This window comes from Apus apus, chromosome 4, assembly GCF_020740795.1.
Source record: "Apus apus isolate bApuApu2 chromosome 4, bApuApu2.pri.cur, whole genome shotgun sequence".
Lineage (NCBI taxonomy): Eukaryota > Metazoa > Chordata > Aves > Apodiformes > Apodidae > Apus > Apus apus.
Window position 1 is genome coordinate 10311015 of NC_067285.1, and position 23637 is coordinate 10334651.

At 37.3% G+C, this 23637-nt stretch overlaps 1 protein-coding gene across 4 annotated transcripts in view; it reads right to left on the reverse strand.

Moving 5' to 3' along the window:
• Positions 1-292: 292 nt before the first annotated feature.
• SHOC2 (SHOC2 leucine rich repeat scaffold protein) overlaps positions 293-23637 on the reverse strand; it is a 66571-nt gene continuing 43226 nt past the window's right edge. For all 4 annotated transcript variants that reach the window (XM_051618500.1, XM_051618498.1, XM_051618499.1 and 1 more), the window contains 6 exons: positions 13006-13136; positions 9360-9548; positions 8022-8144; positions 5965-6102; positions 5358-5475; positions 293-4922 (listed from right to left, as the gene is read on the reverse strand). In XM_051618500.1, coding sequence (XP_051474460.1) covers positions 4714-4922; positions 5358-5475; positions 5965-6102; positions 8022-8144; positions 9360-9548; positions 13006-13136 — 908 coding nt within the window. In that variant the 3' untranslated portion in view covers positions 293-4713. The remainder of the gene's footprint in view (positions 4923-5357; positions 5476-5964; positions 6103-8021; positions 8145-9359; positions 9549-13005; positions 13137-23637) is intronic.

Genomic DNA, 23637 nt, shown 5'->3' on the forward strand with positions numbered 1-23637 from the left:
CAGCATTTGCTTCATAAAAGCATGTCTCTGAGTAAAGCAGTTACTCTCATGCAACTTCTGAAGTTTCCTTTAATTGCTATACATGGAATTCTATATTTTACTCAGGAAAAATGAAATCTTTAAAGACTGATGAGTATATAATGAGAAAGTAGTTCTGGATAATTTGGGGCACTGCAAAAGTGTAACTTACATCCAAGTTAATGTGAAACTAGAAATACTAGAAAACTTTCAAAATACTCAGTGGCACCTTATTTACAAATATACTATTTATAATGAATGCATTGATACAGAATGACTCTTATAAAAAAGCAAGGCAATCTTTTATATAGACATAACAATCAACATTACAATAATTCAGATTAAAAGTACATTTTTTTTTAGACTGTTTACACTCTTGTTTAGCTTTTAACCACAAAATTAGTGTGGTCTGGTATTCTTCCACAGCAAAAGTCCTGTGCAGTCCTGGTTAAGATCTAAAAATCAGAATAATAAACATAATTTTCTGATCTTTGCTAACATAAAAAACTAAAACCATTTGCAGATATTCTAATTTGCTTGTAATTGTCCTGACTGTGCCTTGAAGTTTCTGTTGTGCAAACTACAGCCAACTGCACATTTCTAATTAGAAGCTATTCATGGCATGCTGATTTGATACAACGGAGGTACCATAGTGACTAGATGAAAATTCTTAGTTGCATCCAGATATGAAGACTCCCTTGATACGGGTTTGTTCTGATTCAGAAATGTTATTCATTTGTGAGTTAAAAAAAAAAAAAAAAGGAAAAAATAACCTCTCAGATTTTTCTAATTGTTAAATAAAAGGTATCAAACTCCCAGGATTAAAGAGGATAACTGAACTCCAGGTGACACAATAGGTTTAAGTGCTAACCAGCTAGACAGTTTCAGTACTGATTTACTAAGTCATGTATATGAGCAAACACAACCTTCAAGAAGACTGAACATGCACTTTCTCACATAACATTAGCAAAAGAGGAACAAAACTGCAGAGGCAAATCTAAATCCAAGAGAGGCACTGAAGCAAATATCCCAGAACCCAAATCTCTTTCTAAAAAGGGGTGTATGAATTTTAAAGTTTCCGAAGCGTCAATTACACAACCGTGTGACCCAACTTTACAGGTAGCGTTTGCACTGCACTTATACCAGACAGCTTTGGTGATGAACTTAAATATGGGACATTCTGAGACAGAACTTCAGTGGGCTTCTACTAAAAGAAAACATTTTTTTTCCAAAGACTTACCAAATAACTTTCTATTTAGCAGATGTAAATGCAATATGTGGCCAACGTGAGTCACAGCAGCAATTATTCCTTCTTTTCATCATCCAACGAATCCCTAATCTGCTTTACACCTTACCAGACTTCCATAATACTGTATATTATATAGTACAGCAATTCAGATTGTTAAATCAAGGCATGATTCAGGCTACTGTCTTTATGGGGCATACGTATATGTACATATTCTTATGTATGTAGACACAGAAACATACAAAATGGGTATTTTATCTGTGGGCAAGCAATCAAGGTTAGGGTTTTCACCCAAAGTAAAGATTGTCACACTTTCCAATAACCCTTCTCAATTATTTTCCCCAGTACAGCAAGGAGCATAAATATTTAATACAAGTATCTGGGAATCACCCGTTTCTCTATTTTACCATCAAAGATGCCATAAAGAATTAATTTATCCACCTTGTCTCTGCTTTCATACATGTATAGATACACATATACATACACATATGTATGTATACATACACTTGTCAGGATGAAGTTCTTTCCATTCATACTTTAATTGATTAGGCCAGACAAAATTCTTAAACGTGTATAAGCCAGCATGTGTCCAACTGAATGTCATCAGGCATTAAATACAATCTAGGAACTGCACCAGTTAACAACCCAGTATCCTGGGAAATGCAAATGCCTGTTGTGTCAGGATGTGAGACTGTTTCGAATGATCAAAAAAACTGGATTTATATGGATCTGAGAACAGATTTGGATATAAATCCATGTACGTACTTGCATGGATTCATACACCTCTATTCCCAATCCATATTACACGGTTGATACTTAAATTTTCAGATAATTGTAAAGAACTTTTCCAATTCTTCTGAGTTGATTTCTCCTGTACCAAAGCTTCTCTCACACTGCTTTTTTTTCCCCCTCTCCCTTGAGACACTGAAAAAATAAGCATTCACCTCAGAATACATAAAATTAAACTCTTAAAACGGGGGCCAGGGTTATCTGGCATTGCAACAACCATACTAGCACAAAGATAGTTTGAAAAAATATCCTGTTTTTAATATAGTAATGAATTAAATCATAGCTTTATTTATTCCTACAAGTGTAATGAAAAGAATCGTTTGTTTTTAAGCAAGTGTAACGAGCACTATTTTGGTAGCCAACTTCTCCACAGGAATTTATCTGAGAGAGGGTCAGCTCAAATCATACAGTCATTAACCATGTACCTTAACAAGGTGAATAGTCAACATATTTACAAACTAAACAAATTCAGTCCCATCAACTCTTATAAAAATGGGATTGAGGAGCAGACAGGGAATGAGACCAAGATGCTTGAAAACACAGGGGTCACCACTTTTGTTTTAAGGAACCATATTCATCAAACCAGTTTCCCCTAGAGACCTGAGGGCACAGATACAGATTTAGAAGTATATTCAGAAGTTAGATTACAGTCTTGACACTAAGCAGCTCAGCATCTTCATATTTTAACACCTTAATGCTGAGAAAGATTAACTTCAGGCAGAACTGTAAGGAACTAGCCTTTTATAAACTACCATCTAAACTGAAAAGCTACAGTAGATGTAAAAAAAAAAAAAAAGGGGGGGGGTGGCAGACAGAGATAAGAGTGTGTGAGAAAGAAAGAACATCATTTAGTAAAATCCAGTGACATCTACAATAGTTTTACAGCATGTTTAAGCCCTCTAAGGTTTTATATCTCCACCTGCCTTCCATTTAAACTTACTCCTTGTTAAGGAAAAGACATATGACAAAACAGAAGGCAAACAGATCTAGGCAGCACGTCTAAGGAAGCATGCCTGAAAGCCAGAAATAATATTCCCTAGACTTCTGCATGTGAAATAGATTTCCCATGGCATGGGTTGATTTGATTTTGTTCAAAAAGGTACAATCCTCTAAGTCACACTACCCCAGCAGCAATTCCAATGAGTCTAAACTGGACAGCTTTTGAGTAACCGTGGAATGCAACCGCCTTGAGTTCCTACCCTCCTGAAAAAGGACAACTGGCCCTACAAGTGCAGCAACAGTGTAAATCTCCCTGAAGCATCTCCTGCCTTTTAACAACCAAGAAAGTCACCAAGATAAACCTGAATGTCCACTACTTACAGTGTTTCTCTTGAGCTATCAACACCTGTGCACAAATGAAAAAGGTGCCTTTTTTTTAATAGATTGGTTTAATACTGAAACAGATAGGATGAAGTTAAAAAAGAATAATCAAGATACTGAACTGAATATTTTGAAGCAAGTGCCCCAGCTGTGGGGAAAAGTGCATTTAGTTCAGCAGCAAAACAGCACAGTGTGAAGATATTGTGCTTGGACACAGAAGTTCCATAATGGAAGGAGGTACAAGGCAAGTCAAGATATAAAACCATAGTACATTGTTAACCAACCTTAAAACTTACATATATTGCAGTGTTTAAAAGTAAGACACATTCATTTATTGTACAAGGACTATAAGGAATCCTTAAAATTGCCTGTTGTAGTTTATGACTCAACATTGTAATAAAAATGTACATATATATTATTTCCTTGCCACTTAACTGCACTGTTAGACCTCATGGAATTGTTACTTCACAAAATGAAAACCGCTCTTCACTGAGAACACTCAACGTTTTTACCCATTGGAAAAGATTTACTTGTGCTAGAAAAGACCAACTGCAAAAGGCTCAGTTCAGATATGTTATGCCTGTAACTGATAACTCAGGGAAGCAAGACTTAAAGGAATTCAAGCTTTTTTCTTTTCTTTTTTCTTTTTGTTTTGACTGCATCCTTTTCACCTGCCAGTTGTTCTGATGAGTAAATGTTTTTAGTATACAAACCGGTTGATAAAAATTCATCAGCAGAGGCATATAAATTCTAGATATGATTGATTAAAACAGAGCAAATCAGAATAAAACAAAATCCAGTGATTTACTCTGACTGTAAACAATATAAAAACACCCATTTGCTTCAAATCTCAAATAAGTTAAAAGAAAATCCCAACCTCAGGACACATGACCCTTTCAGGTTTTGACATTAGAAAAAAAAAAAAAAAAGGGAGAAAAACAGAAAAGTTCATTATATAAAGGTTATACATTTCTCTTAACTGAAAGTAAATCTAAGCAAAACTATTTTTTGTCCCTTAAATTTAAACTTTGAGTTCATTGGCAATTGCTTTAAATGAACTGGCATTACCAGATTATTCAGACAACTTCCATCAAATTCAGCAAAGAAAACTTAGACAAGCATTTTTACAGAATAAAAAAAAAATCTAAATGGCTATGATTCCTCTATTAGCAGAAACACATAATGCAGTCTTAAATTTGCCTTTTTATATTATTTATATATTTATATATATATATAATATAATATAAGCCCGATATATTATATTATATATACATATACAGACAATTACAACATTAATGCAGTTTGTATTTTGTACAGTGTATTGGACAATCCGATTAGCATCAGACCATGGCACGATATGGTCCCTGCATTTTTAGGAACTGAATGATGAAGGAGGGTCCTCCTGCAACAATCTGAGGTGGAAGGTGGCTGAGCGGGCAGTTCTCAATACTCATTATTGACAGTTTGCTGCAAAGAGCCAGCTCAAAAGGAAGGCTGTGCAGATTGGGGTTGTCATTCAAATACAGTTCTTCCAGATTCTCCAGTGTACCTGGTTAAAAGAAAATAATGCCAAGTTGTTTTTTTTTTAATTCATGCAGTTTAAAACTTTTAAGACAGAAGCTCTAAGTCCACTTGAAGATTCTTTACTTTGTAGTATCTAGAGTTGGTGACTCATCTCAACTCCTGTTTTCAAGCACAGGAACCCTAAGCAAGAACGAATTTGGTTTAATTTCCCTGTAAAAAAATATCCATTACTACATCTCCTTTAGATAACAACTGACTTGAGAAGACACAGAGTAAGAGAACTGAGAGGGACTGTAACATTATAGTGCTGTTCCTGTGGCACATCAGGCTGTGTATATCTAGAATTTTCACATGAATTTTGTGGCCTCTGCTTATGAGCACACCAGATGCCTATCTGATGTGTCAGTAACTGCTTTGGCTCAGGCACCCTACATTAACGAAACAGAAAAGGAGATCTTACCAATTTCCTCAGGAAGGTGTGTGAGAAGGTTCTCTCCAAGCCCAAGGTGTGTCAGATTGGTAAGGTGACCGATACCTCTGGGAAGGGTGGTCAACTGATTATTAGTCAGAACCAATTTCTAAGGGGAAAAAAAACAAAAACATTAAAAAAAAAAAATGTAGTGACTTTTGCTTCGAATTACAGCAAGTAACAAGCTGATAAATTGATGCACTGTCCTCCAGCATCTGAACAAAAAAATGTCGACTCCTCAACAACATTTCAGACCTCTATTAAGCACTACTAAACATTAAAAAAATATAGCACATAGTAAATCACATGCTTAAATATAAAAACTTTTATGAACATCACTGAAATCAGAAGGTATTCCTGTGGCAGTATTGTAGTCCTGGTACAACAGTTAAAATCTTTACAATTTGTGTTCACTATTAACTGATAAATCTGGGAAAGAATTTGTGGGGACAGACTGTGGATGAAGTTGCACAAGATTCTTAACTTTTGTTGCTATGTCCATTTCCCAAAGAGTTTCCCTCATCAAACTAGCAATAATTAAATTAGCATGGTGTAAATAAGGGATGCAGGATGTTTATCTCAGCCATTATTGTTTCACCTGCAGATCCTTGAGGTAAGCTATTTCATTTGGCAAGGATTCCAGTTTGTTTTCCTCTAGATCTAGCTCTCGGAGCTTCCGTAGATTTCCAATTCCATGGGGAAGTTTCTTTAGTAGATTGTTGGACAAGATAAGAACCTAATTAAAAAAAAAATTGCATTTCAGCAACACAATTAGTAAATAACAACTAAGACAAGATCTTTTATATTCTCTAGTAAAGAAGCCAAATACTAGCCTCCATTCAAATTAAATTACCAAAAAAAACCCCAGTGCCTTCCTAGATTTCCCATTATTTTATCTTTCCTTATAGCTATGACATAACTGTGTTTTACATTATTTGCTGTACTTGCCAAGTCCTCCTTAAAGAGCTTAATACTTCCTCTTCTCCCTATGGCTCTTTAGTTAGGAGCAGCAGCAAGTTAACTTAAAGACCAGAGCAGCTAAGGAGAAGACTGCACAGATACTGGCTTTTCAGAATGGCCTCCTACCACACACTAGCCCCTACTACAGTGCTATCCTCATTTTTTTTCTAAAGTGAATTATAAATATCCTAGGTTCCAGAAATATACTTCTTTGCAACGTCATTAAACAGAGTTATGCAACATACCACAAGCATGTCAGCAGGGTTACACTAGCATGCCATTTTTCCTCCCGAGAAGTCCAACAGACCTTAGAACTAATCAAGCTTCACACCAACACAGTGAGCAGTAAGTCAGGCAATTAACTGCCGATTGAAAAATGCTATTACCTAATTATTTAACAAAGCACATTGAAACACAAGGATGTGAAAGAGCACACAGTGTGGATCCTCAGGCTGGCCACATACAGCTCGCTGCTAAGCCAGCCCAGATGGCAAGTGCCTGGCTTCTACCACCCCCAGCTCTCACTAGTCCCGTGCAACGAGGAAACACCAAAGGCAGGAAAACAATAGAAAACAAGGCTAAAAATCGAAGTGAAAATCAAAATGAATAAAAGCCAAAATCTTAGCACAAGTACAGGAAGTCTTTTGGTGGCCTTTCTTTATGAACCACGACATACACAGAATGATGAGAATAGTAACATTTTAATCATATATCATGAAACAAAGGCAGGAACAGAAAATATTACCTACATGCAATGCAGTTGACTTAACTCTACTGTGGGAACCTTCACTTTTGTGTAAACACTGTCCAAATACTTCTTTGTATTTGATTCTTTAATTACAGAGCAAAATAGCACTACACAGGTCTGCAGACCATGCAGCTCTCCAGCTTTGGCAGCTGGCAGAGCACTGGCAAATCCACTTGCTAGAGGTTACTAACTTCCCAATCACATCAATCACAGCCTTAACTGAAAGGGAACCGGACTACTAAAATACCTATTACTCTGCCATCTAATTTTTGCCTCAAACCACAGGAATTATTAATTCTTCAAAGCAGCAGTCACACTGGAAATCTACAATTTCAAATATGCCTTTTGCTATCGTACTTTAACAAATTTCTTCCAGCAACCCAGAAAGGCTACAAAGTCCCCTCAACTGCCCAAATAAGCACCTCTACATTTATGTCCCTCCAATTAAGTTTGTTTCTGCTGATGGTACCTTGGGAAACAGGACTAGGGGACACAACAGGTCTAGTTCATGGCTCCAACCTATGAGTTCTTCCCTCTCACAGGCTGGGAATTCCCACCCAGCTGCCTATAAAGTTCACAGTGCTACATTATGCCACCTCATACATTTTTTTTCTGATCTGTGATATTCCCATTTTGGTCTCTCCAGAAATCAAACTGAGCCCAGTGCCATTTAATTTACAACGGTAACTTCCTGTTGAGAAACATTTTCTCTCTACACAGTTTAAAATATATATGTACTGAGCCATTCATGCACACTCATCTAAAGCCTAAAGAACATTCAAAAAACTGTTGACAACAACCACAAACAAATGCAACACATCTATTTAAACAGCACACATACACATTTATTTGGCTTTATTTGACCCAAAAGTAATACTACTTAAACCTGAAGAAGAGAACACCTGTTTGCAGAGATTCACGTAGCTATTCATTCATACTCTTCTCACCTCAAGAGAAACAAGCCCAGATACATCCTCAGGGATTTTTGTGAGCTGATTAGTCGCTAAATTCAGTTCTACCATACTAGTCCAAGTCCCAAAGTCCAAGGGGAGAGAGGTCAGCTGATTGTCCTGGGATTTAACATATCAAACATTTAGGGTCTGCACTTGCAAGAAGTAGAAAAGCCATCCTAGAGATTAAACAACCTGCTTACAAAATACTTAATAACAGTACATAGTCAAAATCAGAGTAATAAATTTTTATAATTAGCCAAATACTTTTTTAAATTTCTCCAAATGCAGTAAATAGTCCCAGCCTAGAGTTACAGAACTGACTCTGTGTTACTAATATGAACTGAAGTGGACAAATCAGAAGTACATAATTCTCAAGATTGCATGTGTCCCAGCAGTTAAAACAGCAATGCTGTAATCCTAAAAATACATGCATTTTTATTTAAAAAAACGAACAAACAAACAAAAAAAACCCATCAGCAAACAAAAACTCCATTAAAAAAAAGGAACAAGAAAAAAAAAAACAAGCATACCATAAAGGAAATATACCTTAATGGCAAAGAGTAAAAACACCTGAAACTAATCTGAATAGCTTACTGCTCAAAACGTTGCTACAAAACTTTTTATCTAGACCAAACACTAAAAATAACAACAAACAAACTGAAAAGTCCTGGTAAACATGCAAAGTTACAAATGGGTATGTGATAAAAAATGGTCTCAATGCAAACTAAGAATCCATTTGGGCCAAAAGATATTCTAAGAGAGAAGCTGAGCTTAGCTACTGCTCAAATATTATTTACTTTTTCCAAAATAATGTAAGAACTTAAAACAAACCCAGTCTCAGAATAACAATCTCTTTTCCCTAGTTCTTTTCACTCAGTGTTTGTAGCACAGACTTAAACATTCCTCTTCTGTGCTCTATAACTACTGCCAAAAGTGTCCAAACTTAGGCATTGCAAAAATATATTAAAAAGTATATTTTACATAATTTTGTTTATAATCTAAACTGTAACAGTAGAGAGGGAAAGAAATAAGCTACTTTACATGCTCATGTCCCATGTGAATACTCAATAACTTTGCAACCAACTTCCTTATTTCATTGTTCAAACTTGAGAAAACATGACAAAAGCTTGACTAACAGAAATAAAGACAAATCATTAACATCTTGATAGTACATTTTTTAAACCAGTACAGAATTACATCTACATGTGACAGCAGCAGTATCCACTTCAGCACGATCTGCTCATTCCTTCTCTCAAGTTTGCTGGAATTCATGGAGCAGCCAACAGTGCTCCTCATCAATTTTACACACAGTAGCATGTTTCTGTGCCTCACCTTCATGTTCAGCTTACTTAATACTTTAGCTCTAGAGAAAATTCCAAAGGGGATTTTATTGATGCGGTTGTGCTCCATATTGAGAGAGTAGATTGTAGAGAACTGGGACGGGCCACCCACGGGATAGGACTGGAAGCAGTTCCTGGCCAGTGTTAAACTAGTCAGTTTGACAAGGCTGGATAAAAGACCCTGTAGAGAGAAGAAAACCACCCAGGAACTTAGGACAGATTTATGTGAATACATCTTTTTTCTCTTATGGGTCTAATTAGAAACGTTATTCCCCCTTCAAGTCCAACCCCCAAATAAGCCTTGCAACACACAAACCAGTGTTACATTTGATAAAACTTCGTCAGCAACAATCTCTGCTCACAGCCCATACCTTATGTCCCCTTATTTCCCTCTTTCTCCTTAAGAAACTGCCAGGTACGAAAAAAAACCCAAACCTATCACACTGAAAAGCACAAATTTAGGAGGTTTGTAACTCTTTTTTCCCCTCTGAAAGGATCTTTTTTAGCAACACGTTGCTGTGTCTTGGGCAGCTCTGCAGAGCTCAGGGGCAGTGAATGATGGGTCCCAAAGAAGGGCATGCTCTGGTTTGCAAACTGGCTTTGATACTTCCAGTACAAATCTTTGTTAGTGCAATAACATTCCATAAGGTGAACACATTGGGAGAACTTTCCTTTTAGGCTGTAACACTTTCAGGTAATATGACAGAAAAAAAGAATGGCAAGGCAAGGCTCTGGAAATTTCTTTTTTATTTTCCCTATTTTCAAAATATTCCTAAATAATTATTATTCCCCTTCCCTTATTTTTTCCCCTTAAGAAATAAAACGCAAGAAGCCCAGAGTTAAACTGGGTAGCCATGGTTGCCCATTGAATCCAGAGTCTCATTTCACTTCACAATCTAATCAGATTCCAAGATCCCAGCAGCACAAATATCTCAGAGCTTATCAGTTAGTTACATGCCAAGCACATTGCTAGAACTGTGGGGATGGGTAACAAGATCTAAATGACTGCTGAAGTGTCACCTTTGGTTATTACCACACCAACTTGCACTCAGTCCTATTTGCTTAAGTATTACAGAAACTGGAGATTTATGTGTGGCATTACATGCCATAAATAATGGCACACCTGCAATCAGGAAAAAGCAGTAACAAAATAATTATTCCAACCATGTTCATAGTACCAGTATTTCTGGACTGAAATTTCAGTGCTATATTAACTGTAAAAGCTTCAAGAACATGGCTTTGCTATTTCACCAGGACAGCTTTGGCTACTTTTCTAAATACTTCAGTAACGTTATTTTAAATAAAACAGGATTAAGTAGGGACTTGCCTACATATCACAGCTAAAACTTTAAGCACTGAAATAAAATTCTGGGGGCATTTTGGCAAATATCAGTGAAACAATTTCCCCCTAAAGATAAAATAATGGATCTTCAAATCAGTATTAATTTAACCTAATCATTAACTAGCATAATCTTTGATTAGGAAATACTACTTCTAGCTATACTTTCATTAACAAATATTCTTTGTCCTAGAGTTAAGGCAGTCCCTCAGCTCTTTTACAAACACATTTTATTGCTTCATATGGATCTTGGTATTTCAAAAAGCCATTTTTGATGTCTGCTTCCACACAAAAAAATATTTAAAAATTTTTAGCTAATAAACCCTAATAGCATAGAGTAATTAAACACATTTGAAGGGAAGCAAGAGAGCTTTGGCAGTACAAAGAGAACAATGCTCTTGTATCTATGAGAGCTGTGGCAGTGCTGCCTTCCCCCAGCCCATCCTTTTAAGATAAAATATTTATTAGGCATTGTGTCAACAGCTTTGGCTATGTTTTGAAATTCAGAAGTTTCTTCTACATACACAGTTCTTTGTATTATAGCACAGAATGTTTGACTTTAAACAGACTACAGTATAAACTATACCCTTCTGCGAGGTAGCAGCTTAAGTGTTAACATATTGTTGGCAAATATAGATGAAGAAGGCAGCACAGTCACAGAGTTTTGCATTATGACTGAACATATTTTAAAGCAAGTAATCTTCCCTCACATTAGCTTTTTGTAATTATACCGTAGTTGCTTTTATGTCCGGGTGGGATGGGCTAGCTTAGCTCTCATCTGAAAAGCAGCCTGGTGGCTTTCAGTCAGCAGCATTTTCTTAAGTCATAGTTTTACCCAAACATTTATTATCTGTTTTCAGTTTACTATTGAGGAGTTTAAAAATTTATCTTAAGGAAAATAGTTACTTGTGGCACTTTGTTAAAATGAATACCTAACTCCAAATGCATTTTGTTGTGTTTTTTTCTTCTGTGTATATTTTCCTATATACCTCTAAATATTTTTTTAATTATTTGATACTAATAATTCATACTGCTGTAACAGCCTAGGAAAGCAGTTCGAACCATCATTAAAACAGAACAGAATATAAGTCTATGTTATGTCCTAAAACCTTTATTTCCAAACAGTTCTAAAGCAACAGGAAAAAATATCTAAAATAAGAATCAGTCATATCAGATTTTTTTCTATCACCAAAACAATTCTGCCCAGGCACTGATGCTTCAAGTCAAACATTTTCTCTAAATGTTTACTAGCACCAAAAGCATGCAGTATGCAGCCAAGCATCACATTCTGCTACCCTGATAAATCAATCTCAAGAAACATAAGAAAAGGAAAATCAGGATGAAAGGTATAACTAACAGCTGAAATAGTTTCAGAGTCTGCAGACATCAAACCTGTATTTTAAAAATGGTCCATAGCCAACTACTGCAGCTATCCAGGACCGTAAAACTGGAGTCCACAGGGGCACCTTTTAGAGAACTCTAGGGAAGGAGCACAGAAAAATGTACAGTAGCACTGGGGACTAGGACTTTCTGCCTCTCCAGCCCACAGGTAGCAAAGCACTCTGTTCACGGAACATGTTACTTGAAGAGACTGACAAGGCGGCCCCAGACATTTTCCTCACTCCCACACTAAGCTTGGAACCAAGTGAGACCAAGATAAGAATCAAGAGCAGCAAGTATGAAAAGAAATGTGGTTTATCTTCCTCTCTCTATGATCCTCAGATAGTCACTGGAAAATGAAAAATTATTCAAATTCTTGGTTTTTATAACTGGCAGAAGGTGTGTCAAGGAGATGCCAGATGATATCTCATTGGTGTCAAGAGCATATTTTTCCACCTTCAAATGAGAGTGCTGAGGCCAAGTAGCTGTGACAAGCTTTACCCATTCTCTTAAAGGTCATTCTTGCGTCAGAGGGAAAAGAGATATCCTATTTTTCTTTTTCCTGCTTCTTCCCTACCTACACGAAACAGGAACACTGAGAAGCTCTTATCTAGTTTGAATGGTAGAAACCTGGACTCCTTATTTTATATTTTCTAAATAGACTGAGGACAGCAAATCCAATCACATGTATTACTCCCACTTTTGACTGAAGTTGTATGACATCAGTTCTTCTATACTAGACACATCTAATCTGTAAAGAATTGCAATATTTCAAATTACACACATGTAGATTACAACAATGGGTATTCCTGAGAACTCTGATGCAAGACAAAATAATTTCACATGTTCCAATCCCTCTGCAAAACACCAATGCCTGACAACAACATTCCCTCCCAAATCCACTCCCTCTAACTCTCACCTCTGGCAAAGTAGAAATGTTGTTGTTCTCCAGGTTCAGTTCATCAAGTTCACTGCATTTTGCTAAAGACTTCGGAATTGCTGACAGCCTATTGTACCTCAGGCCAAGACGACTTAGACTGGATAGATTTCCTGCAGGTAGGAAACAGGTAGTAGTATATTATTAGATTAACACAAAGGCACAGAACGAGGTTTGACTTTTGATACTCCTGTTGTCTCAGACTCTACACTTCAGACTTTTCATATGGTGAAACAGAGTTATCATCCCAAAACAGGCAATACACGGGTTACAGTGTTTTCCAACACTGAAGTCAACCATGCTGAAGTAGACTGTGCATATTAAACATTCTTCTTAAATTGTGCAGAATACGGTAAGCAAGGAAGGCCTATGTCCTGTTGTAGAAGTCCTTCTACCCTGTTCTTTCTACCAATTAACAACTCTGTATTTTCCAGATGTCCCCAAAATTACTTTTTAAAATTAGAGATAGCATCATTCCATGACTCATGTTACCAGAACCTGGGCATACATTACACAGCTCAGGTCCTGGCAAAACAGTTTCCTCTACAGGGGAAAAACCTTTTACCATCCTTCAAAAGCAACGAAGTCTTAAAAAAGTGATAGGAAAAAAAAAATAAATAAATTAAAAAAACAAGTTTTCTGAATGATATCAAAGGAAAAATCTGGAGAAAGTCTGCACAAATCTGGACAATAGTGCATGTAAACATCTTATTTAACTTTGTCAGGCCGACAGTCCCTGTTGATTCATATTTCTGTCAGGAAAAAAAATCTTGAGACACTCGCAACTTCAAGATTTCCCATCTAGGGCTCCCTTTACCATCTAGCAAGTCCTCAAGACCAAAACCAACTGCGTGATGTCTTTGAACTATATGGTGCTGGGGCACTTACACTCTCCTGCTGGTAGTAAGACCTTGAACTTGATTGTTAAAAGTCAACTGGCAAATAATAGGAAGAACAGTGCTTAGTCTTCTGGCTTGTCCCTCTGATCAGAAAACACATCTGTGCACAACCATGCATCACACCAGTGGAGCTTGTGAACAGACTGACACGGTCAGTTCCTTGCAAAACATTCATTATTTGATACTAATTTTTACAACCACTCACAGCACGATACATTTGTTCTGCAGACTGAAGTACAAGAAAGACGCATTAGAAAAGATTTAACAAATAGCAGCAAGTATAACCAGAAATAATTTTAAAAGATTAAGGGAACTTCATATGTACATATGAAGGATATATTAACTTCTATGCATATGTACTTATACAAGGTTCCTGGAGCACAGTAAAGAAAGCAGCAAATGTTGGGTATAAAATATTCTTGGAAGCAAAGAATGAAACAAAAAAGAAGTGAAGAATTAAAATTAATATAAATGCTACAATGGGATCTGCTACACAGAGGAAAAGTCTCCACAAAAGAATACCTCTTTCTTGAGCTTGGCTAAAATACACTATAAAAATTTGGTCAAAATATACTGCAAGAATCACCCTACACCACTGAGTAGCTGGAAATTTGGCTAATGAAAATGGGAAACGGCGAATGTTGTACGGTTCACTGTAGATACTAAAATGGAAATTCACATGATTAGTGAAAGTAAAAAACCAAAACAAACAAAAAAACCACCAACCAAAAACCAACCACACAAACAATAAAAAAAATCTTATATAGAACAAAAATTATTAAGGTCTTACAAATCAAGAAAGAAAATAAGATTAATTTTCAGGGCATATCTGATATTTAGCTAACAAGCTTAGCAACAAATTTCACCTTGTATCATCGATAATGAAACACAAGATAAAACAACAGGTAGTCACCCAGAGCTGCTTAACTAGTAGCATCTCCCACTGGGATTTTTATTTATACTTTTTAAGTGCTTTATTTCTGAGCAAGTATACAATAAGCTTTTGCAAAAGCAGTAAAGAAAGCCTTCCCTTATCCAAAGAAGGCTACAAAATCCAAGGCTATCAATATTGCTCTCCAGTGCACAAAAAAGTAAGGCCTCTTTTGAGCCTACAATCTACTAGTATAAAGATGCACATTTTGTAGGCAACATAGCTATTTCATGCCATATCTAGTGAGATCTGGCACTGCTGGCTGTATAGGAAACTGGTCTCACCACACACAATAGATAGACATCCTATTGCAAGGCACCAAGAGCACTAAGATTTGCACATCCTGACCGTGTTTCTCTGAATTGCTATTTAATGCTTTACTAACAAATCAAATTACAAACTTTACACAAAATAAGGTCTCAATCTACTGTTCTTTTTTGCTAGTTAAATCTTGAGCTAGATGCTGATCTGGACTTTTCAGGCAAATTGGATGAACAGGGAATGGCTCTAGCAGACAGCATGATGCCAACTGTTGCTTAGCAATACAACGTGGCTATGCCAGTCCCCAGATTGTGAGCACAGGTTGTATGTATATGTCTCTCTTCCTACCAGCAACGTGGCATTTCAGAAAAATGAAGCAAGGCAGCCACTAGAGAGAATCAAACTGTATCATAATTTTTCAGGAGAAAATTACACACATTGGCATGGCATTATCAGAAAGGAGGCATAAGCAGCACCTCTCAATTTTTTTTTAATCATGGTAGCATTTCTCAGTAAAACTCTATCACTGCTTCTCTCTTAGTTATCTTTCTCCTCCATGGGAAAGCCATGCAAAGGCATAACAAAAGACACATTCTGCATGTACCATGTTTCCTGTGAGTGTTTTACACCCCACGGCACTGAATACAGTCACTTCTGAGAACAAAAGCAGCAAGCTTTCAGTTGGAGCTTCACCAGTAGCACCTCTCCCACTGGTGCTGGAAGGGCTGTTCTGCATCCAGTTGATGCAGAACACTATGAGCTGCCTTCTCATTTCAAGTCAGAATTTATTTATAGAAAATGTATTGTCATTTAGTCTTCTGTCAACAAGACTTCATCCTCATCAGAGTTCATATTCACACCTCATTGTGAGTGCATCACGGTGAGAAACCCTTACATCAGCTTTTATCTTCACATGCTGTCCAAGCCAGACCTCAGTCTCTTCATCACAAAAAAGGATGATCCTTATCACTCTTCCCTCTGCTCAGTGTGTTAATTTTTAAATTTTTTTTTAAAGGAACACTTGGTACAAGAATCTTCATATTTGCCTCCATGGGCCAGCTGGCAGGCAGCTAGCTAACTTGCTCAGGCCTCCTCACCTCCTCTGACCACCAAGTGACAAACTTTCTAACAGAAACTGTTACAAGCTGCTAAATAGCACACCTTGCCCATTGCACCAGCAAAGGGGACTCAATTTACCGCTAGCTCAGGATCACCAACAAGACACTCATATTCAGAACTGCCTTACAGTGCCTACACTCATCTCCATCTTCTCCAGTTCAAGTACTAGTTTTGGAGATAGTACCATATTAGGTGCTGGCATGCTGTCAAGTCTAAGAAATAAGGCAAGTAAGGTAACAATTGAATGCAATCAACTCAGTCAGACAGTCATCAGGATCACTTGTGGTTGTACTTGTCACTGAAACCATACCTCTGCATTTCCTCTAACACAGTCCCTTGCAGGTAGAGTGACTCAGAAAATGCAGCATCAGAAGCTCATGAACATGATACTTTAATGACGGCAACTGAAAAGTGCCTGCTAGCAGGAAAAGCAACAAGCAAAACCCCTTCCAACCTGCTTTCTTAGGAAGCCCATTATAAGAAACCTTGTAAACTCAACTCTCCCATCCATTGACACTTCGAAAAATACAATACTAAAGCCTGACTAAGCCTAAACTCATGCCTAAGAAAGTCAAGGAAAAATTGGTACAGTTCAATTTCTGGCATGAACAGTCATCTTGGGAATTAGGTTTCACACAACCACTTTAAGGTCCATTGTCTCACCACTCAAGGATATTCATGCCCACCAGTGGGTTCCACTTTGCTCAGCTCTCAGGTTTGAAGCAACATAAGCACAGAAGTTCTATCACTTCATTGGAGTGACTGCATTTCTCTCCCAGGGTTAGATGTTTAATTTACACAGAAATTAATTACTTGGAAGCACGCAAATCCAGAAACATTGAACTGTTATTATAAAAGGGACTCTAAATAGATGGTTTAAATTAAATTATTTATCAAAAATACCTCAAAAATATTAGCCAAAGAAAAAACAGATGTTTTCCAATCCCAAAATGAAGGGAAGACCAGAAATAAAGCAGAAAGCCATGCTTACAAAACCATACATTTCAGAAAGACCACCTGAAGTGGTTCTCCAAATAGGAGCAATACATGTCTGTCATTAGTATTTCAAAACCAAGAAAAACTGGATCTGGTATGTGGAATAATAGAAAGAAATCCAAGTTTCTAATTCAAAGTTCTGTCAGTGCTTTCTAAAGGGAGCGACAAATGCTCTCTTCTCAAGATTTACCCCACCTTTTCCTTCCTTTTTAAAAATAATCCTTCAAATTTCCTACCCTTAGATGATGGGTCATTACTTACTGCAAAATATTACCGCATCATTACTAAAAAATGGAACAATTAGGCTGCTTTATGTAACTTAGTTCATCAAGCTATTTTTCTCATCAGGATCAGCTGTTTTCTCTCAAATAAACCGAAGCATCACATCAATTTTAAACCTGTTTGCTAGAGAAAACTCTTCTGGAGATAACATTGAAAACACAGATTGGATTTATAAGAGCTGTGCACATCACAAACCCATAAGATTGTAAATAAAAGTATATATAACTAAACTTTGCAAACAATGATCAATCACCTATTAAAGAAAGTGTTTTACATGACCACACATTCTTTCATAGAGTGCAGTTCATTTAGGGGAATATTAAGGGATAATCTTCTAAGAAAAAAACAGCTGTTGTACATTCAAAAGGTACCAGATGTAATTTTTAACAAACAGGGAAAAAAAATACACCCCAAATTATTTTTTTTTAATCAAACTTTGTCACTTAAAAAAAAAACCCAACATAAAAGAATTAAGCTTAATAAACAACATCATATTATTCTTGAAGTGAGAATAACAAAAATGAAAATATGAAAGAAAAAGCCAAAAGGGGTTCAATGAGTATGTTACAAAGCAGGTGGGACCTAAGGCCTTAAGAGTTTAAAACTGCAAAGGAAAGACTAGACCAGCTAGAGATGGCCAGTTACGCAGAGACTAAATACTGCATTCAAATATTTCAACATAAAAATAGCCTAAAATAGCCAGAAGTCAGAAGATGCCTGTATCACACTGTACTTTCTAGATATTTGTTTTTCCAGACGTTGGCCATACTCCATGACAATTGTTGAACACTTTCACAGATTTTTAGGTGAAAGGAGCTGTTGACATGTTTAATCTTATTTCTTCTCAGAAAGCAAACCATTTCCCTTGATAGCTGTAGAGTAAAATGGAAGGCTTCAGATAAACCATTTTAAGCTGTCGTTTGCATTCCACAAGCAAAGATGATGTCTGCTGATGTCCAATGCTGCAACAGAGCAAAGAGACTGATCCAGCAAGACATCCAGAAGGGGATTTCAGTGGGCACATTGCAGAGGAAAGCAGAACAAAATCCCAGTCATTACTCATCTGATCTGGGAGCAACTCCTTCCTAAACCAAAGCCTGTAGATTTGTATTAATGTAAACTAGCTTTATCAGTCTATCATCTGAGAGAGGTCAAATCCTTACTGCAACCTGCAGGGCAGGAACATCCCTAATGTTTAATATGATCCAGCTAAAGGTTGATGTTTTAGGAAAACTGGGAACGGGGACAAAAAGGTGACGGGAGTGGGAGCACAACCATTCAGGAGAACTGCAGAAGAGCAGAGAATCCCTCCTGATCACTGCTACCAAAGTCAAAGCACAAAATGCAGTCGTACTCTTCCAAATACAAAGGTATAGATGAACAGAAGACACAGTTTGACTTATGAACTCTGGATTTTACTAGCTTAACAGTAAAATAATATTTAGTGCATTTGAGTTTTTTCCTTCCAGCCAGCAATACCTCTACCTGCCAGTGTAGAGGGCAGATTCAGCCTCACAAACAAGGTCCTTTATTTTTTGTCCTGCTCAAATCAAAGTGCATTATCTTCTTTACACAAAGTCTAGGAACTCTCCTGAAAATGTTACCTATTAGAAATGCTACCTATTAGAAAGTTATTCAACATTAGTTTAAAATTAATCTCTACCACCCTTGTTTGCTTAAAAGCCATTTGAAGAGAGCAAAGCGATCCTAACTACTTTCAGTCTAACAGTAGCAACCAAAGACAGGTTTTTCCCTCATTATTTCAAAATTAAGGCTAAGGCGTGACCCTGTCATCAGTTACTTGTTTTTCATCTCTGATTCAAGACGACAATCATTGCTGACTGCATATGTGTGAAAGATGCTTGCAAGATGCTGGCAAAAACTGAGTGACAGAGGCTCAAGTATCTGACACGTACCACGCACAACACCTGCATGAGGCTAAGGAGCACAAACTCTTAGTGACATGTTTCTGAAGCTGCCTAAGATAGGAAAACTCCACTTAACACATTCATCAACATGCATGTAACTAGTAGACCTGCTTGTTTTGATTCTGATGTCTTCCTTTGAATCACTTTTCCCTCACGCTTGCTTCTTATGTAAAGAAAGTGAGATTATGGGGCTTTTCTTTCTGCAGTATCCAAATAATTTCTGAATACCAAGCTGGAGTTTAATATAGCTGTACATATTGGTTTCCACAAGCAATTACTGTATGATGGTATGTACATTCACTAAAATAAACTGTCCACATCCTAGTCTTACCAGGAAAAACACCCAACCAAAATACAAATTAAAAAATATTTTCATAAATACACATCAAATAATAAACTCAAAATTAATAAGCCAATAGAAGCTGGCCTAACTTATACAGAAAATCAGTACATATCATAGAATGATTTAGGTTGGAAGGGACCTTAAAAATCATGCCGTTCCAACCCACCTGCATGAGCAGGGACACCTCCCACTAGATCAGGTTGCTCAGAGCCCCATCCAAGCCCCATCCAACCTGGCCTTGAACTATTCCAGGAATGGGGCTTCTGCAACTTTCCTGGGCAACCTGTGCCAGTGTCTTACCATCCTCACACTGAAGAATTTCTTCCTATCACACTAAAGCATTTCTTCTCTAGGAAGAAATATGTTTTTAACTATGTTGGACTTGCATTGGAGATTTATTAAAATTTAAAAAAGGAAGTTATAAGTATTGAAAATGATACAAACATATAAAACCACTTCACATTGCAACAGAGTCAAAAGCAACAGTTGGGACTTATTTTGGGCTTTCAATGAAAGTGTTGCATTTTACTCAACTCATACTTCATACAATAACACAAAGCTACTGAAACCTATTGAATTAAATTTTTCAGTTGTATTCTTATTTTCCTTCTCAACCAACTATTTAAAACCTTTCCACAATATAAAGATTTATATAAATGTGAATTGCATTGTAGGAACAGTTTATACCTATCTGGCAATGCAGAAAAAAACGTTAAACTTTGCTAAGTGATTAGAGCTATTTAATTTTTAAAGTCTGTCCTACTACATAAACATAAAATGTATAACACCTGACTATACATTTATAATTTTAGCTAATTAAGAAATGTGAGAGTTATTGCACTCAGACTAGTGATCCACCTAGTATATTCTCTCTGGAAAAAAAACGGCCAACAGCAGATACCAAAAGAAGAACATAAGAAAAGGGAAAGCACACCCTAAAACTTCTCCAAGAGCCAGAGGTGATTAAAGAGCATGTGGCGAGTTCAGCAGCAACTGGTATATTTTTCTTCTGCATAACTGCCACACTGCCCTGTGAGCTTTTAGCATCTACAGCAACTGCTGTGAACATCAACCCCCAAGTGCTCCCTACCCATGGCAAGCAGCACAGTCTGCTTTTTACTGGTTTCAGGTCAACACCTCACAACTTTGCCTCAGGCCCCTGCTCTGCTGCTGGAGGAAGCAGTGAGCAGTCACTTCCCCCTTTGCTTTTCCTGACACTCACTATTTTCTAGCCAATTGAACTGCTTTATATTTACTAAGTCTAGAATTGAAGCCAACAAGAACCAGAAGCTTCATTCCCTTTATGAGACCACCAAGAGAACTAGCAAAGGCTTACAGCAGCCCGAAAATGAGAATAAGAGCAGGAGCCACTGCTTTCCACCAGATAAAGAAAAAGACAAGCTTATCACAATTGCCCCTTACTAGCAGAATCTAATTTAAAGTGTTTCATTAACAGCACAGTCCAAGAACTAAACCTTAGACAAGGCACTGAATGCTGACTAGATCTCCCAATATGATCCCATGGAAATGAGCTTGATCCTGTGAAGTACTAAATGCTCACAGACCAATGACCCAGGTCATGTGCTTACATTTAAAGAATATTAATATTGCCCTCAAAGCTGGAACAGGACCCTATGCACTCTGCTCCATCAGGGTGGTGAATAACTAGCAACATCAAACCCATCAGTCATGTATGAACATCACCCCTGAGCACTGAGGGAGCTGGGTCTCATCAGGACAAGGACACTTGTCACATGTTTTAGAGAAAGACTTCTCCAGTTTTTGTTAAGCCTGCTAAACTTAAAATACCACTTAAAAGTAGTTCAATTGTTTTACAGAAATATCTTTACTAGGACTTCCAGGGACTTCAAGCTCTCAACCACAATTTGTACAACCTGAGCCAAACCAGTGCCTGATTGTGCTGCTTCACATTTTATCTACTATATGTTTATCTACTATATGCTCTCAGAGGTACACTGGGGCAAATGGGTTAGAAGTCTAGTCTGTAGCACAATTTCAACCAGCAAAAATGGCAAAGCTACTCCACATAATATTTGCTTTCATGAGAGCTGTGATTGCAGCTTCTGAGCTACTGTGCCACAGTGCAGGGCAGGAATATTCAGCAGGGCTTCAAATATGCCTTTCATTTTCTTAACCATTTCTTTGGAACAGTGCCATGTCAGAAACTGCAAAGTGTGTCCAGTGATGGAATTTTTTGTGCTTTTAAAGTATCATTTTGGAACATTCACTACTGACTATTCTTTTTCTTATTAAAATGTCTGTTGCCTTAAATGTCCATGAATATGGCACAATTGACTACAATCAAACTGCACGCATAAACACAGAAAACTAGAAAATTACAAAACAGATGAAGAATCTGATTTTTTTTTAAAAGCTGTAATTCTGTTTCTGTTCAATTTCTTTCTCAAATAATGTTTCTGTGCTTTTAAATAAGAAATTGCGAACACATTTGTACAGAATGCTAAAACTACAAGTTCAAAGAGAGAACACTCGCAATGTGGTATTTGCAGCACAAAAATTTTCTAAACTAGCTTGCAATCCAAAGAAACACTTTACTCCACCCAAAATCTGCTTTCTTTCTGTCTCAAAAGTCCATTTTTTTTTTTTTAACATAAATGGTATGTTCATTACCTTCTTTTAGATATCTTTTGGATATTTTAGTGTGCCAGCTAAGTATACAAAGATAAGACATTGTGTAAACAAAAGTAGATCATAATTCCACATCCCAACAAAACACAAAACAAAACTCACAACAAACATGGGGATGGAGGAAAAGCTGCAATTAAAGCACTAAGCAGCTAAGATCCCACTATGATTTTGATTCTAGACTTGAGACTCTTGGAATGTGCTAAGCTGTTCCACAAAGCTCATTTTTCTTCCAGGAAGTGAGCTAATATACAAAGTACTTTACAATTTTCAATCAACAGAAATACAGATATGAATGTATTAAGCCAATAACTATAAAGCAAGACATTAGGTCACTTCCTGACAGCTAATATCTAAAATCGGCATTTGTTACTGCATGAAAGTACGCTTATAAAACATTGGTTGAAACAAGAACTTTGTATTTTTACAGAGTGGGTAGATTGGCTCTGCCACCTCTGTAATCATTGCTGATGCATAATCCCTTCCCTGCCACTCCCCTGCATGTCACCCCTCCAACATCCCTTCTTCACAGCTCCAGTGTGTTTTAGTCCAGTGCTGTGCTAAAAAAACAAGCCCTCTTTCCTTTTTTTTTATTGGCAGGTCCAGAAATCTTTCTGTGGCAAAACCAAACCTTGATTAGATAGTCCAGAGGTCAATTTAAGAAGTATTTTGCAAAGATTTTGGGTAGGGGAAGGAGGGATGGTTCCCTGTTTGAGAGAGAGGAACAGAAAAGGAAGAGGGCTGTTTGTTTGTCAGAGCAGCTTGACAAAAACACTCCTCGAGAGAAAAAAAAGCAGGCCTCCATCAACAGGGTGTTGGTGGGGGAAGAGGAGGGGACAGACCTGGCAGGGATGGAGCATATGTTCCATAACAGGAGGCTCATAATACGTTAAATATTTCTAACAAGCGAAAGTGCTTGGGTTTTTTTGTACCTTGGCCTCTGACCCCCGCCCCAGTTTGACTGCAGCGGGGCAACATTAACAGCACGTACATATTAAGTGTACTGAAACCTGGCAGCGTGTAGCAAGAGAAGGCTGTTGTGCCAAAACCCAGGTAGCTACTGGTGAGTAGGGAAGAGACAGAAACAGGAGGGAGAGATGGAGGGGCTGGAAAGGCCGCCCGGGAGCCGCCTCCAGAAGGCCATGCGCCCTTTGCTCCTGGGTTTCTCCCTGTACTCAGAGTCTCTTG